The sequence below is a fragment of the Thalassophryne amazonica genome, chromosome 1, assembly GCF_902500255.1.
Source record: "Thalassophryne amazonica chromosome 1, fThaAma1.1, whole genome shotgun sequence".
NCBI lineage: Eukaryota > Metazoa > Chordata > Actinopteri > Batrachoidiformes > Batrachoididae > Thalassophryne > Thalassophryne amazonica.
Genome location: NC_047103.1, coordinates 82,093,385 through 82,107,483, shown reverse-complemented (window position 1 = coordinate 82,107,483; position 14,099 = coordinate 82,093,385). Strand labels below are relative to the sequence as shown.

At 42.5% G+C, this 14,099-nt stretch overlaps 1 protein-coding gene across 1 annotated transcript in view; it reads left to right on the top strand.

The window, feature by feature from the left end:
- The first annotated feature begins 9,574 nt into the window (after positions 1–9,574).
- mkxa (mohawk homeobox a) overlaps positions 9,575–14,099 on the top strand; it is a 50,097-nt gene continuing 45,572 nt past the window's right edge. The window contains exons 1-2 of the mRNA XM_034172047.1: positions 9,575–9,781; positions 10,898–11,166. Of these exons, the coding sequence (XP_034027938.1) occupies positions 10,955–11,166 (212 nt within the window). The 5' untranslated portion in view covers positions 9,575–9,781; positions 10,898–10,954. The remainder of the gene's footprint in view (positions 9,782–10,897; positions 11,167–14,099) is intronic.

Sequence of the window (14,099 nt, the reverse complement as noted above, 5' to 3'; positions counted from 1 at the left end):
AAAAGATGAAAAAGACCATCCAGATTGTTACCAGCGCAAAGTTCAAAAGCCAGCATCTGTGATGGTATGGGGGTGTGTTAGTGCCCATGGCATGGGCAACTTACACATCTGTGATGGCACCATCAATGCTGAAAGGTACATCCAGGTTTTGGAGCAACACATGCTGCCATCCAAGCAATGTCTTTTTCAGGGACGTCCCTGCTTATTTCAGCAAGACAATGCCAAGCCACATTCTGCATGTGTTACAACAGCGTAGCTTCGTAGTAAAAGACTGCCGGTACTAGACTCGCCTGCCTACAGTCCAGACCTGTCGCCCATTGAAAATGTGTGACGCATTATGAAGCGCAAAATACGACAACGGAGACCCCGGACTGTTGAACAACTGAAGTTGTACATCAAGCAAGAATGGGAAAGAATTCCACCTACAAAGCTTCAACAATTAGTGTCCTCAGTTCCGAAACACTTATTGAGTGTTGTTAGAAGGAAAGGTGATGTAACACAGTGGTAAACATACCACTGTCCCAGCTTTTTTGAAACATGTTGCAGGCACCCATTTCAAAATGAGCAAATATTTGCACAAAAACAACTAAGTTTATCAGTTTGAACATTAAATGTCTTGTCTTTGTGGTGTATTCAATTGAATATAGGTTGAAGAGGATTTACAAATCATTGTATTCTGTTTTATTTACATTTTACACAACGTCCCAACTTCATTGGAATTGGGGTTGTATCTGCCGGGGGAGTTTTCACACGCCTTCTTTCTCATTGTTTACATTCCACCAGATGCATCACGGGCCAGTGACGTCATCACCTCCGCAACGGCGAGGCTGCAGACGTTGCATCCCAGTGCTTTCATGGCCATCTCTGGGGATTTTAATCACATTACCCTTTCAACATCCCTTCCCACTTTCAAGCAGTTTGTGGATTGCAAAACAAGAAATAATAAGACAATAGACCTGCTGTATGCTAATGTTAAAGAAGCATACAGTGCCACAGCCCTCCCCCTGCTCGGCAAAGCAGACCAGAGTCTGGTTTATTTAGAGCAAGCTACATTCCTGCAGTTCGACATCACCCTGTGATCACCAGAGTGGTACGGAGGTGATCACAGGAGGCTGAAGACAGTCTTTGTGGATGTTTTGAGGCAACCGATTGGCATGTGCTCTGTGATTCGCAGGGGGAGGACATCAAAAGCATTACGGACTGCATAACAGATTATATCAACTTCTGTATAGACAATATCATCCCAACCAGAACTGTGTGCCAATACCCCAACAACAAACTGTGGGTGACTAATGACATTAATGCGTCACTGAACAGGAAGAAGGCAGCATTCAGGAGTAGAGACTGAGAGGAGCTGAAGAGGGTGTAGCAAGAACTGAGGAAGAATATTGCAGAGGGGAAGGACAGTTACAAGTGGAAGCTGAAAACTGAGCTCCAGCAGAACAACATGAGGGAGGTGTGGAAGAGGATGAGAAGCATCACTGGTCATGGTCAGAAGGCCGACCAGATTATGGAAAGAGACCTTCATGAGGCCAAGAAGTTAAACCTGTTCTTCAACAGGTTTGACAACATGGTCTCTACCCACCCTTCCCCCAGCTCATCTCAGTACTCCCCCTCATCTGTGCACACACTGCACATCTCAATTATTACCACCCCCTTGTCCCACCTACCTGCCTCCACTCCCCTCCCTTCACCACTCCCTCATCCTCCCCAACACCTCCCATCACCATCACTGCAGAGGAGGTGAGAAGCGAATTTCGTTGCCTGTGTCCAGGAAAGGCTGCGGATCCTGACGGCCTCAGCCCAAGAGTGCTGAAAGGATGTGCTTTCCAGCTGTCTGGTATTTTCCAGCACATCTTCAACTTGAGCCTGAGCCAGATGGTTGTACCTGAGCCGGTGGAAAACCTCATGTCTGGTTCCTGTGCCCAAGAAGAAGAACCCCAACACACTTAATGACTACAGACCTGTGGCCCTAACATAACACATTAGGAAGTCACTTGAGAGGTTCGTCCTGAGGCACCTCCGCACAGTCGTGGAACCATCACTGGAGCCCCTGCATTTCGCATACCAGCCCAACAGGGGAGTGGAGGGGAGTGCCATCATTTTCATGCTGTGCAGAGCTTACTCACATCTGTAGGAGGCAGGCAGCACTGTGAGAGCCATGCTCTTTGACTTCTCCAGTGCCTTCAATACCATCCAGCCTGATAAGCTACGTGACATGAAGGTGGAGGCTCCACTGGTGGTCTGGATTACCAACTACCTCATGGGCCGTTTACAGTATGTATGGTTTCAAGACATTACATCTGACACCATCAGGAGCAGTACGGTGGCACCACAGGGGATGGTCCTGTCTCCCTTTCTGTTCACACTTGACACCTCAGACTTCAGGTTCTGGTCACCATCCTGCCACCTGCAGACATTTGTGGATGACTCTGCCATTGTGGGCTGCATTGGCAGGGACCAGGAGGCTGAGTACAGCAGTGTGGTGGGCAGGTTTGTGGAGTGGTGTGGACTCAACCACCTGCAGCTCCATGTATCTAAGACGAAAGAGCTGGTGGTGGATTTCAGAAGATGAAAGACCCATCCAAAACCCAGTTACCATTAATGGAACAGAGGTGGACACTGTGGACTACTACAAGTGTACTACCTGGGTGTCCACATAGACAACAAACTGGACTGGACTGTAAGCACAGATGCTTACTGGACTGTAAGCACAGATGCTGTGTATAAGAAAGGTCAGAGCCAACTGTACTTCCTCAGGAGGCTCAGATCTTTCAATGTCTGCAGAAACCTGTTGCAGATGTTTTATCACTCAGTGGTCTCCAGCTTCTATGCTGTAGTGTGGTGGGCAGCAAGCTGAAAGCAACTGACACAAACAGACTAGACAAGCTAATCAGGAGAGCTGGATCTGTCCTGTGGGTGGAGGTGGAGTCTGTGATGGAGGTGTCGGAGAGGAGGATGATGAGAAAACTGCTCACCATCCATGAAAACACCTCCCACCCCCCTAGATGCCACACTGATGTCCTGTTGGAGCACCTTCAGCAAAAGACTGAGGCCACCGAGGTGTACCACAGAATGCCACAGGAGGTCCTTCCTACCTGTGGCCAATCAGACTTTATAACTCCTCCTCCTTCTGCAGAGTTAATACATAATGATCAGAGATTTTCAGTTACGCAGAGCAATCTGCAATACTGTCAACATCTTGCGCAAGTGTCTTCAGTCATTTTTCATAAACATGTTGTACTCACTGTTCTCACTTAAAAAAAGAAGCAATGTTTACTGTTTCGGCACTCTGGTAAAACAATTCCCTTCGGGATTAATAAAGTTCTTATTCTTATTACCAAGGAGTCACACAAGAAACATCTTATGATGGGTAAAAGCAAAGATCTCTCTCAAGATCTTTACAACCTCATTTTTGCAAAACATACTGATAGCATTGGTTACAGAAGGATTTCTAAACTTCTGAATGATCCAGTGAGCACCTTGGGGTCATAATCTGGAAGTGGAAAGAACATCATTTCACCATAAACTGGCCTGACAGAGGACAGAAAAGAATTGCCAGAAGACTTGTCCAAGAGCCAAGGACCACTTGTCGAGAGCAACTGAACAGTTGTTTCAACAAAATAATAAATAATGCACTAACAGCCCTGGCCTGTATGCATGCTCATCACACAAGTTCAATTGCTGAAGAAAAAGCATGTTGAAGCTCATTTAAAGTTTCCTACATAACATTTAGACAAGCCTGTGAAATACTGGTAGAATATAGTCTGGTCAGATGAGACCAAATTTGAACTCTTTGGATGCCATAATACACACAATGAATGACACTGCACATCACCCCCAAAACACCATACCAACAGTGAAGTTTTGTAAGGTGGGAACATCGTGGTGTGGGGGTATTTTTCAGCATCCAGCACTGGCAAACTTCATATAATTGAAAGAATAATGAATGGAAAAATGCACAATTTCTCCAGTCACAGCCACAGAAGCCTATCACTTCTTCAGCGTTGTCTTGCGTGTCTTGGTGGCTTCCTTCACTAGTCTCCTTCTTACATGGTCACTCGGTTTCTGAGAACTGCTTCCTCCAGTTGATGGAAATGAAGCCCAAGCCAAATTCAAAAACTTGGAAATGTTCATGTATCCACCCCTGACTTGTCTAAAGGAAACTGACTGTAAAAGTGATTGTTTACTGTAAATTCATCAAAGGCTGCCAATAATTGTGTCAAGCATACATACATACACATACATTTTAAGTTAGAATTTTTTGTTTCATTTAATGAAAGAATTTTGTTTTGCTCTTGATACCAAATAACTTTGGACATTTAAAAAAATATTTTGATTAAATAAAATTGCTTTGTCTGCATTTATGTCTGACCATGTATTAAAATATGTACATGAAATATAGAGGTACCTACCATGTTGTTTATCTGTGTGTGTGTGTGTGTGTGTGTGTGTGTGTGTGTGTGTGTGTGTGTGTGTGTGTGTGTGTGTGTGTGTGTGTGTGTGTGTGTGTACCCTGCGACAGACTGGCGTACTGTTCAGGGTGTACCCTGCCTCACTTCCTATGACTGCTGGGATTGACTCCACCCCCCCTCCCCCAACCCTATATTGAAGTCAGTGGGTATTCTCTAGGTCGGTCATCCGGGCATTTAACCTCTAGGGGCGGGTTTTGTCGGTGAAAACATCGCAGAGCTCAATACAAATACATGTAATTTGGTCACTTTTCAAATGGGTCAGACTTGTCAATAAAGTCAATTTAATGTACAATTGTTCATTTCAGGTCATCTTACTGTATAAATCTCACTGTTCCAGGCAATGAGAGCTATCAGCTGGCTGTTAGAAGCAAGTTAGAAACAAAAGCAAACCAGCTGATTTCAATAGACAATGCAGCCCAAGAGTCTTCACCAAGCAGCCAGTCGCAGAACGATGAATTCTCACCTTCAGATTGGCCACTTCGCCGAAGTGACATGGCACCAATCTTGAGAATACATATACGAGGGCTGTCAATAAAGTATAGGTCCTTTTTATTTTTTTCAAAAACTATATGGATTTCATTCATATGTTTTTACGTCAGACATGCTTGAACCCTCGTGCGCATGTGTGAGTTTTTCCACGCCTGTCGGTGACGTCATCCGCCTGTGAGCACTCCTTGTGGGAGGAGTCGTCCAGCCCCTCGTCGGAATTCCTTTGTCTGAGAAGTTGCTGAGAGACTGGCGCTGTGTTTGATCAAAATTTTTTCTAAACCTGTGAGGCACATCGAAGTGGACACGGTTCGAAAAATTAAGCTGGTTTTCGGTGAAGATTTTATGGCTGATGAGAGATTTTGAGGTGATACTGTCGCTTTAAGGACTTCCCACGCAGTGGGACGTCCCGCAGCACTCCCAGGCGCCGTCGTCAGCCTGTTTCAAGCTGAAAACCTCCACATTTCAGGCTCTATGGGTCGCGGGTCCGCGCGTCGGGACGCAGCCGGCGCGGTGCGGCGGCACAGGAAAAACACCTCCGTGTTGATAACCATTTGTAAAATCCAGGCGGCTTTTGATGGCTTTCAGTGGAGTGAGTATCTGAGAAATTGTTTAACAGCTGGGCATGTTCCAACTTGTCCTTAAGGCTTCCAACAGAGGTGTTTTTCCTGTGGCGGAGCATCACGGCGGCTGCGACCCGACGCTGCACTCCGTCCGCACGTCTTTCATTAAAAAAATCTCCTTTAACAGTGGAATATCCGGATAAAATGCTGAAACCGACTTCTTCTGAAACTTCTCTGTTCTCTCACGACGTCCTGGATCAATAGAGCCTGAAATGTGGAGATTTTCAGCTTGAAACAGGCTGACGATGGCGCCTCGGAGCGCTGCGCGACGTCCCACTGCGTGGGAAGTCCTTAAAGCGACAGTATCACCTCAAAATCTCTCATCAGCCGTTAAAATTTTCACCGAAAACCAGTTTAATTTTTCGAACCGTGTCCACTTCGATGTGCCTCACAGGTTTAGAAAAAATTTTGATCAAACAAAGCGCCAGTCTCTCAGCAACTTCTCAGACAAAGGAATTCTGACGAGGGGCTGGACGACTCCTCCCACAAGGAGTGCTCACAGGTGAATGACGTCACCGACAGGCGTGGAAAAACTCACGCATGCACACAAGGGTTCAAGCATGTCTGACGTAAAAACATATGAATGAAATCCATATAGTTTTTGAAAAAAATAAAAAGGACCTATACTTTATTGACAGACCTCGTATATGTACACACCCTTATATAAACACAGACATTTTTGACCATTAAACTTAAACTTAAAATAACAGTGTTAGCTGATTTAAAGTTCATGAAAAAGAATTTAGTGGAAACTAATCGGTCTGCTTATGATTTTCAAATTTTTTCTTAAAAGCTAGCCTGCTAACATCTTAGCTTTGCTAACTGGCTGTTAGCTGATTAGCTGAACTGTGTCCACTGCTGACCACTGCGCTGCTTCACCTCATGCAGCTTTGGTGGTCATTGTCCACTGTGCACTCCAAAAAGTTGGTAAGCCATTAACTTGTCCAAAATCCTGTTTCCCAACAGTTTACACACAACATAAGGCTTTGCACTGCCATTTCCTGCCACTTAACTCGCGATGTGTGCTTGCCTTGGACATGCACCAAATGGATGTGTGCCCTCTACACAACTTTCTTGGTACGAGAGTCTGTCATTAAGCCAGAGCCAAATAACTCAAAAACAATAAATATTGTCATCATGGAGTCACCAAATTAAAGGGCATATACTAATGATGACTAATTATGACTTTTCACATCTGCTCAACTTTGATACACCAGATCAATCAAAAAGCAACACTGTTTGACTTGTGTACTTTCCAACCCAGTCTCACAGCATGTCATGATTCAGCAGCACAAAATATAAACAAATCTATTGGTTCGTGATATTATGACGAAAAGTGCCACATTTTTGTCACGGCAGCACGAATTCATTCTAATACATTCTGTGATGGCTGCACAAAATTAAAAGTGAAGCGGGGAGGGGGGTCGGGGTGGTTATGGCTAGGGTTGGGGAAGGAAGGAAGGAAGGAAGGAAGGAAGGAAGGAAGGAAGGAAGGAGTCAGGTTAGTAATAGTGAGTTTAAAAAAAAACCATCACGAAAATTTGAATCATTCTGTGACGGGAACACGAAAAAAAAAGTGAGACTGGGCTGGTACTTTCCCACAGATGTGCCGGCCACACGCTGGTGTTAATGGATGCTGGACAGGTGATGGATAAAGAGCAGGTGGCTGTCACATCATTTCTGCAAAGAAATACACTAAATCAGAAAAGTAAACTCTTACTTCTTGATTGTTTCACAGCAGCTACAGTCTAATCAAATAACTCAGTCTTTTTCTTCTTGTTTCTGCTGCTCCTGTTAACGGTTGCCACAGCAGGTCAGCTGTTTCCATCTCATTCTGTCCTCTGTATCTTCCTCTCTCACACCAACCACTTGCATGTTCTCCCTCAGCACATCCATAAACCTCCTCTTTGGCCTCCCTGTTCCCCTCCTGCCTGATGGCTCCATCCTCAGCATCCCTGTATACCCTGGGTTCCTCCTCTGCACATGTCCAAACCATCTCAGTCTCACCCCTCTAACTTTGTCTCCAAACCATCCAATCTGTAATGTCCCTGTGATATGTTCATTCCTAATCCCGTGAATCCTCATCCCTCCCAAAGAAAACCGCAGCATCTTCAGCTGCTCCACCTCCAGCTGTCTCGTGTCTTTTTGTTAGTGCCACTGTCACTAAGTTGTATAACATAGCTGGTTTCACTACTGTTTTGTAAACTTTTCCCTTCACTCTTGCAGATATCCTTCTCTCACACATCACTCCTGTCACCTTTCTCCAACCACTCCATCCTGTCTGCACTCTATTTCACTTCTGTACTACACTCTCCATTACTTTGGATAGTTGACTGCAAGTATTTAAACTCATCCACCTTAACCACCTCTACACCTTGTAACTACACTATTCCACCGGGCTCCCTCTCATTCACACACATGGACTCTGCTTTGCTCTTACTGACTTTCATTCCCCTTCTCTCCAGAGCATCTCCACATCTCCAGGTTTGTCTCAGCCTGCTCTCTACTCTCACTACATGTCATAATGTCATCTGTAGGCATGACAGTCCATGGACACTCGAGTCTGATCTCGTCTATCAATCTGTCTATCGCCACTGCACACAACAAAGGGCTCAGAGCTGATTCTTGATGCAATCCCACCTCCAACTTGACAAAACCCAGCAAAATGGATTTTGTATGACTTTACCTGCAAAAGATGCTGTATGGTCAAGCCAAGTAAGCAGTGAGTGGGGTCCATGAGAGTGTGAGAGAGACTGTTTCTGCACAGAAATATACTAAATTAGGCAAAGTTATTTTCTGATGAACATCAGTTGCATTGTAAAATATCAACAACATGATCATATGTCCACACAACTCTACAGAAAGGATTTTATATGAATGTTGCTGAACCTAAATTTGTATAAAACGTCTTCCTTATCCCTTTGTCTCTCTCAACATATGTATGGTTTTGATGTTAGCTTGAAATGAGTTTGATTGCCATTTTATTTCATTTTTGAAGCTGAGGTCTAATGTCCGCCAAGGCCACCTCTGCTTGTTTCACAGGTTTCTAACATATAAATTTGGAGTTTTGGACAAGGCAGTTGCTATCCATATGAAGCAGCAGGACCTTCGTGGCCGGGACGACGGTGGGGGATCGAACCCATGCGGCTCGCACCAAAAGACCGTTCCTCTACCAGGTCAGCCAAAGGGGAACTCCCCGTTAGCCAAGCTAGCGGGAACGTCTTTTCAACTGGGACCCAGGACTTTCATCCTGCTACGCATACGTAGCCGTATTTGTAGAATGAAATTCTATTGGTAGGTAGCATCTCTCTCATTAATGAATTTATACCACAATCATGAGGCTACATACTTTTACGTGTTTACTATTGATGCTTAAATTCTGAAAGTTAACCACAATCACTAATCCTAACCCTAACCACAACAAAGCTGCGTTATGCATGAATAGAATTTGAAATTATTAATAGGCTTACAAATAGCCACTTCCTTTGAAAAACAGACCCTGTCCAGTGGCCCTTGTGCAAGTTTGAGTTGGATGTGGTGTGAACATTATTGACCGTTTCCAGTATAAAGCACAAGTGGACATGATGAAGTGTTACAGATGTTTATGCTCTCATCATCTGCTGCTAAAAATGTCACTTTTAAGCAACTTATATGGTTGTGTTGCAAATTGCCTCTCTCTCTCTCTCTCTCTCTCTCTCTCTCTCTCTCTCTCTCTCTCTCTCTCTCTCTCTCTCTCTCTCTCTCTCTCTCTCTCTCTCTCTCTCTCTCTCTCGTTTATTTTTTGTCACAAACTCTGAATCATTTCAGGGAAGGTTTTTCAAATTGGTTGCACGCATAGATGATTTTTGAAGACGTAATTAAACTTTTCCAAAGCAAATAAAATGATTGAGACAGGCACCCCCCGTATGATGCTCTCCTCCCTCCCTACCTCACTGCTGGTTCTTCACCCCTGAACCGGTATAAACCATCCACTCTATGTTCGCAGGCTCGGGCTGCGCGTCAGAAACATGAGAAGGGTGAAGCATTCAGAGTCCCGGGCAGCGCTTCGCAGGTCGCCGGATAAAATGCAGGAGGAGACGGCGGTCCGTGCGGTTTGAGCTCTGGATCTCAGGACGGGAACATGTGAGCGGGGAATGGGCTACTGCAGACGGGATTATTTTCTGCACAACCCAGAGACGCAGGAGGGAGCCAGAAAAGGTAACGGACCGAGACCCACTGACCCTCATGTTCAGCACGGAGACAAAAAAAAAAAGCACTTTGGAGGTTTTCTGTCCACGTTATTCTGCTTTAATATTTTAATGTTAAAACCAACGAACAACAAATGTAAATTCAAATATGCAATGTAATGTGTTGTTTGAATTTTCGTGTCACTGTCTGCAGTGGATATTATTGGCCGTTTGTTTACATCACCATTTAACACCTGACAGCTGCTACTGCTGGAGGCGCATCACCGCGCGTAAAACCAGATTTAACGCCATCATGCATTCAGCTATTCTACAGTGCAGAAAACGATGAGGATCGTCAAACCTCATCATTTTCAATTTATCTTTTGTTCTTTTACAAGACTACTCAAATCAGTGAGGCGCAAACCAAACATTTCGTTAAAGTCAACAAAGTTACTTGGAACTGGATTTGCAATTACGCATCTTCAGATTTACACGGACTAGAGATCTGTTGTTTTTCTTTTAATAGACTGCTTCTGGTTTCTGGAAAAGGCTTTTTGAAGATATGAAATGTGGTTTGACAAAAACTCCAATGTAATCCTTTCGTGCGCAATTACGGACGACTTGAAATAATTCAGAATTTTTGCATATTTTTCTGGACTTGTTTTGAAAAATATTTTTGCTGCCAGCATGTTATATGATTCTGGGCCATCTCCCTTTGTACAAATATGAAGTAGATTTCCAGACTGCTGCAGTAAATGTTTACTCAAAGCAATCTTATATCGACGCACCACAGCAGCGCAGTTACGCACGGTGCGTTTTCACTGAAACAAGTTGCAGACTGGTGTAAAGGACATAATGTGGATTACAGTGAAAATATCAAATTATAAAATATTCTACAAGTATGTATCGACCAGGACAAATGTATTTCTATGAAATATATATATATATATATATATATATATATATATATATATATATATATATATATATATATATATATATATATATATATATATATATATATATATTAATTACGGTTTTAAAGCTTTAAGTCATTTACCCTGTGAATTGTGAACAGCAACATTAAATTTCATTAAATATATATGCACTATACGTGTTTAGTAAAATATTCAAATTTGTTCCACAGGACAGACACGGAGACACTGTGACACATTCCAGGAGGGTTTCATTCTTTTATTTATTTATGCATCAGACAAATCGGGAAAATATCTGCCCAAAGATGAACACCATCATGTTTAACAAGCTCAGCAGTCAGGTCCTGTTTGAAGAGAAGGCGAACGAAGTAGAAATGAGCAGCAGAAATTACCTGGAAGTCATCGACGGGCAACATCCAGACCTCCTGTCCAGCCGACAGAGCATCAGAGACACCCAGGCCATCGGGCACCGACGCAGCGGGTACGTGGAGCTTCTCTGCTCTATTTAACGGCCGACCCGAGGAACCACAGTGGTTCCTAATAAGTATTTCATTTTCACGGTTATTTCACTCAGCACTTCTGCTCCGTTAATTTTTTGGATACCCGAGCCTCTTTAAAAAATACAGTTGTAGTTGATGAAACGCCTTTGGAGCGGATACGTAATGAGGCATTTACGCACCAAAACCATAACGCGCAGATCAGGGAAGGTTCTTCAAAAATTTGTAAAAACAATTAATTTTGTTTTAAAAAAACAAACCTAAAGAATATAAAGATATAAATCTTAATTTTTCTGCTACCAGGTGGATTTATTGTGCAGCAGGATCTAAGGGACAGACGCTTATGGATTCATATTAACTGATCTCAGTCTGGTATTGATGTTCACACCCAAGCTAGAAATGGAAAGAAAGAAAGAAAGAAAAAAAAAATCAGCAGGACAATAGAAGTATGCGTACATTCCAGAAAAATAACTTTGACCTTCAGCCACATGTATTTTTTAACATGTATTTAATTATTTTTTTTATTTCTCTTTTATATACTAGACAAGGCAAGGTGTAAAATAAAAGCGTTGTAAAATACTTTTCATGTCTTATTTAAATTGCTCAGAGAGAGAATGACAGAGAGCATCAGTAAGATGTTGAAGTGAAGTTGTGCCGCCTCAAAGGAAGCGTGGGCACTAATAAAAATATGAAATCATTCAGGGCCAGTGTTTAATGTGAAGATGAAAACACACAGTAAAATGTCCTTTACAATGTTCATCCAGACAGAGATTACCAGAAAAATATTTGTGGAACATGACCCAGGCTCAGGCATGCTTAAGGTCACAGTGAAATATGTTACATGTGCAGTAAGAGAGAGAGAGCGAGAGAGTGAGAGAGTGTGGCACCACACTGACATCTACAGGTTCTTCAAGCTTTAAGTGAAGCTCAAACCCTCACCAGCCAAGTCAGTCTGCAGTCATAGTGTAAATCAAGAACAGCTTTAATATTTCTTTCGAGACTCATATGTTGTCTTTTTCTCACCAAGGAGCTTCTGGTGGCCTCATTATTCAGGGAATTTATATTTTTTATAGCATGTATAATGGGATAAATCTGTTTTCTGTCGTAGAATTACTCTGTTTGTGTGCAGTTTTAAATGTGACTGTGGCACGTACATTGTTGTTGAGCCATTTCTCTTGGTGTGAAATGTTAATGTGGCCAAAACAGCTGGCTTGTGCAAAAAGTGTTTTTGTTTGTTTCACTGCACCATGTTGGCGGTTTGTGGGACATGCAGTGAAAAATAAAGTGCGAGTGGCTGCTCTCAGCAGCATTCTGTCTGCTTCAGTCTCTCACTGCTGTGCTGTTGCTTGCTCTCTTTTAACCCTCTCTCTGTCTTTATTTAATTGTAGTGCTTTGGATGAGAAAATTGCACAGTGTACAGAGTTTTCACTTTGTGTGACTAAGGCCCATCTCTCAGTACAGATTTTTGACAACTGGTTCTCTATGATTTTGGCAATAATAACAAAAAAAAAGGAAACTCAATTGGATGCAGTCAGCAGTAAATGTAGTGTCATAGAACACCGAGAGCAATCAGGAAGGCTTTCAACTTAAAAAAAAAAAATTGTGTCGTCGGGATGAACTATGATTTAAAAAAAAGTGAAAAATCGGATTTAATCGATGCAGATTGGGGCATAATCTTATGTAAACGTGTGTGAACGAGGATAATTGGGTACAATATGCATTAAATGGGACCTTCCTGATTTTTGAATCAGGGTGAAAAAATAGTAGGCATAGGATCCTCCTCCATAACATGAAACACATGACAAGTATGTCATGATCTTCAACAAAAGATATTTTTGAGATTTGAAATCAGGAAGGAAATCAAAGTGGGAGATGGCTCTAGGTAGCCTTAAATAACTGATTTATAGCTCTGATTGCTATATCCATTCCAAAAATCAGAATCAGGCCTGATTGTCCATCTAAAGTTGTGTGTCATAGTGTTATGCACGACTATACACCAGGTTACTGCTGATGACAAGCAACACTGAATGCAGGCCCATGACATGGGAACTTCTTGGCATGTTCAGAGCAGTACTGTGTGCAGTTAATGCTCTAATGTCTGTGGTTACAACAAGTCGTGGATACAAAGTTACAGTCTGTTAGTATTTAAATGCTGTTGTCTCTTGAAGAGTGCAGCATGCCTTTCATGGGATTATCGATGTAAATTATTATTTGGAGAGGAGATTTAAAGAGGTCAGTGAACAGTGAGCTCTGAACACACACTGACTGCTCCAGTTTCTTGCCTGGTCTGGTCAATGAAATTGTTCTGCTCCAAAACAGAAAACAATCTGCATTGTATTTTAATTTTATCCTGTAAATGTATCCTGGCATCAGAGTGATTGCACAGTCAAATTCACATTCAAGCAGAAATGTTTTATTTCTAATAATGCTAAAAACCAAGGCTGTTTGTAAAATTAAAGTAAAAGACATCCCCTATCTGCACAGATTACATCTATGTATTCACATTTGTAAGATCATCATGTGTCACAACGTGAAGATTTTTTTAATTTTAACATATTGAAAATATTGTTGATTGGCCACTCCATTCTACAACACCAGCATAACCACAGATTACACACTATAGCATGTCACGATTGAGTATCCAGTTTTTGAGCCACAGAAGTGAACAACTGGATTCCAGACATGGGCAGCTGGAGATCTGCTTAAAGCATGCACAAAGAATATCACACAATTTCACTTTCACAGCTGCAAAACATTGTTTTCAGTCCTTTTAATACACAGCATCATCCTGATTTTCTTACGTGAGGAAAAGATAATTAAATACAACCCTCAGTACTGTCGGTGATGCTGATTAAACAAAGTACAACCTGGTGTCGTGGCATGTCGTGATTCAGCAGCATGAACTATACATTCATTT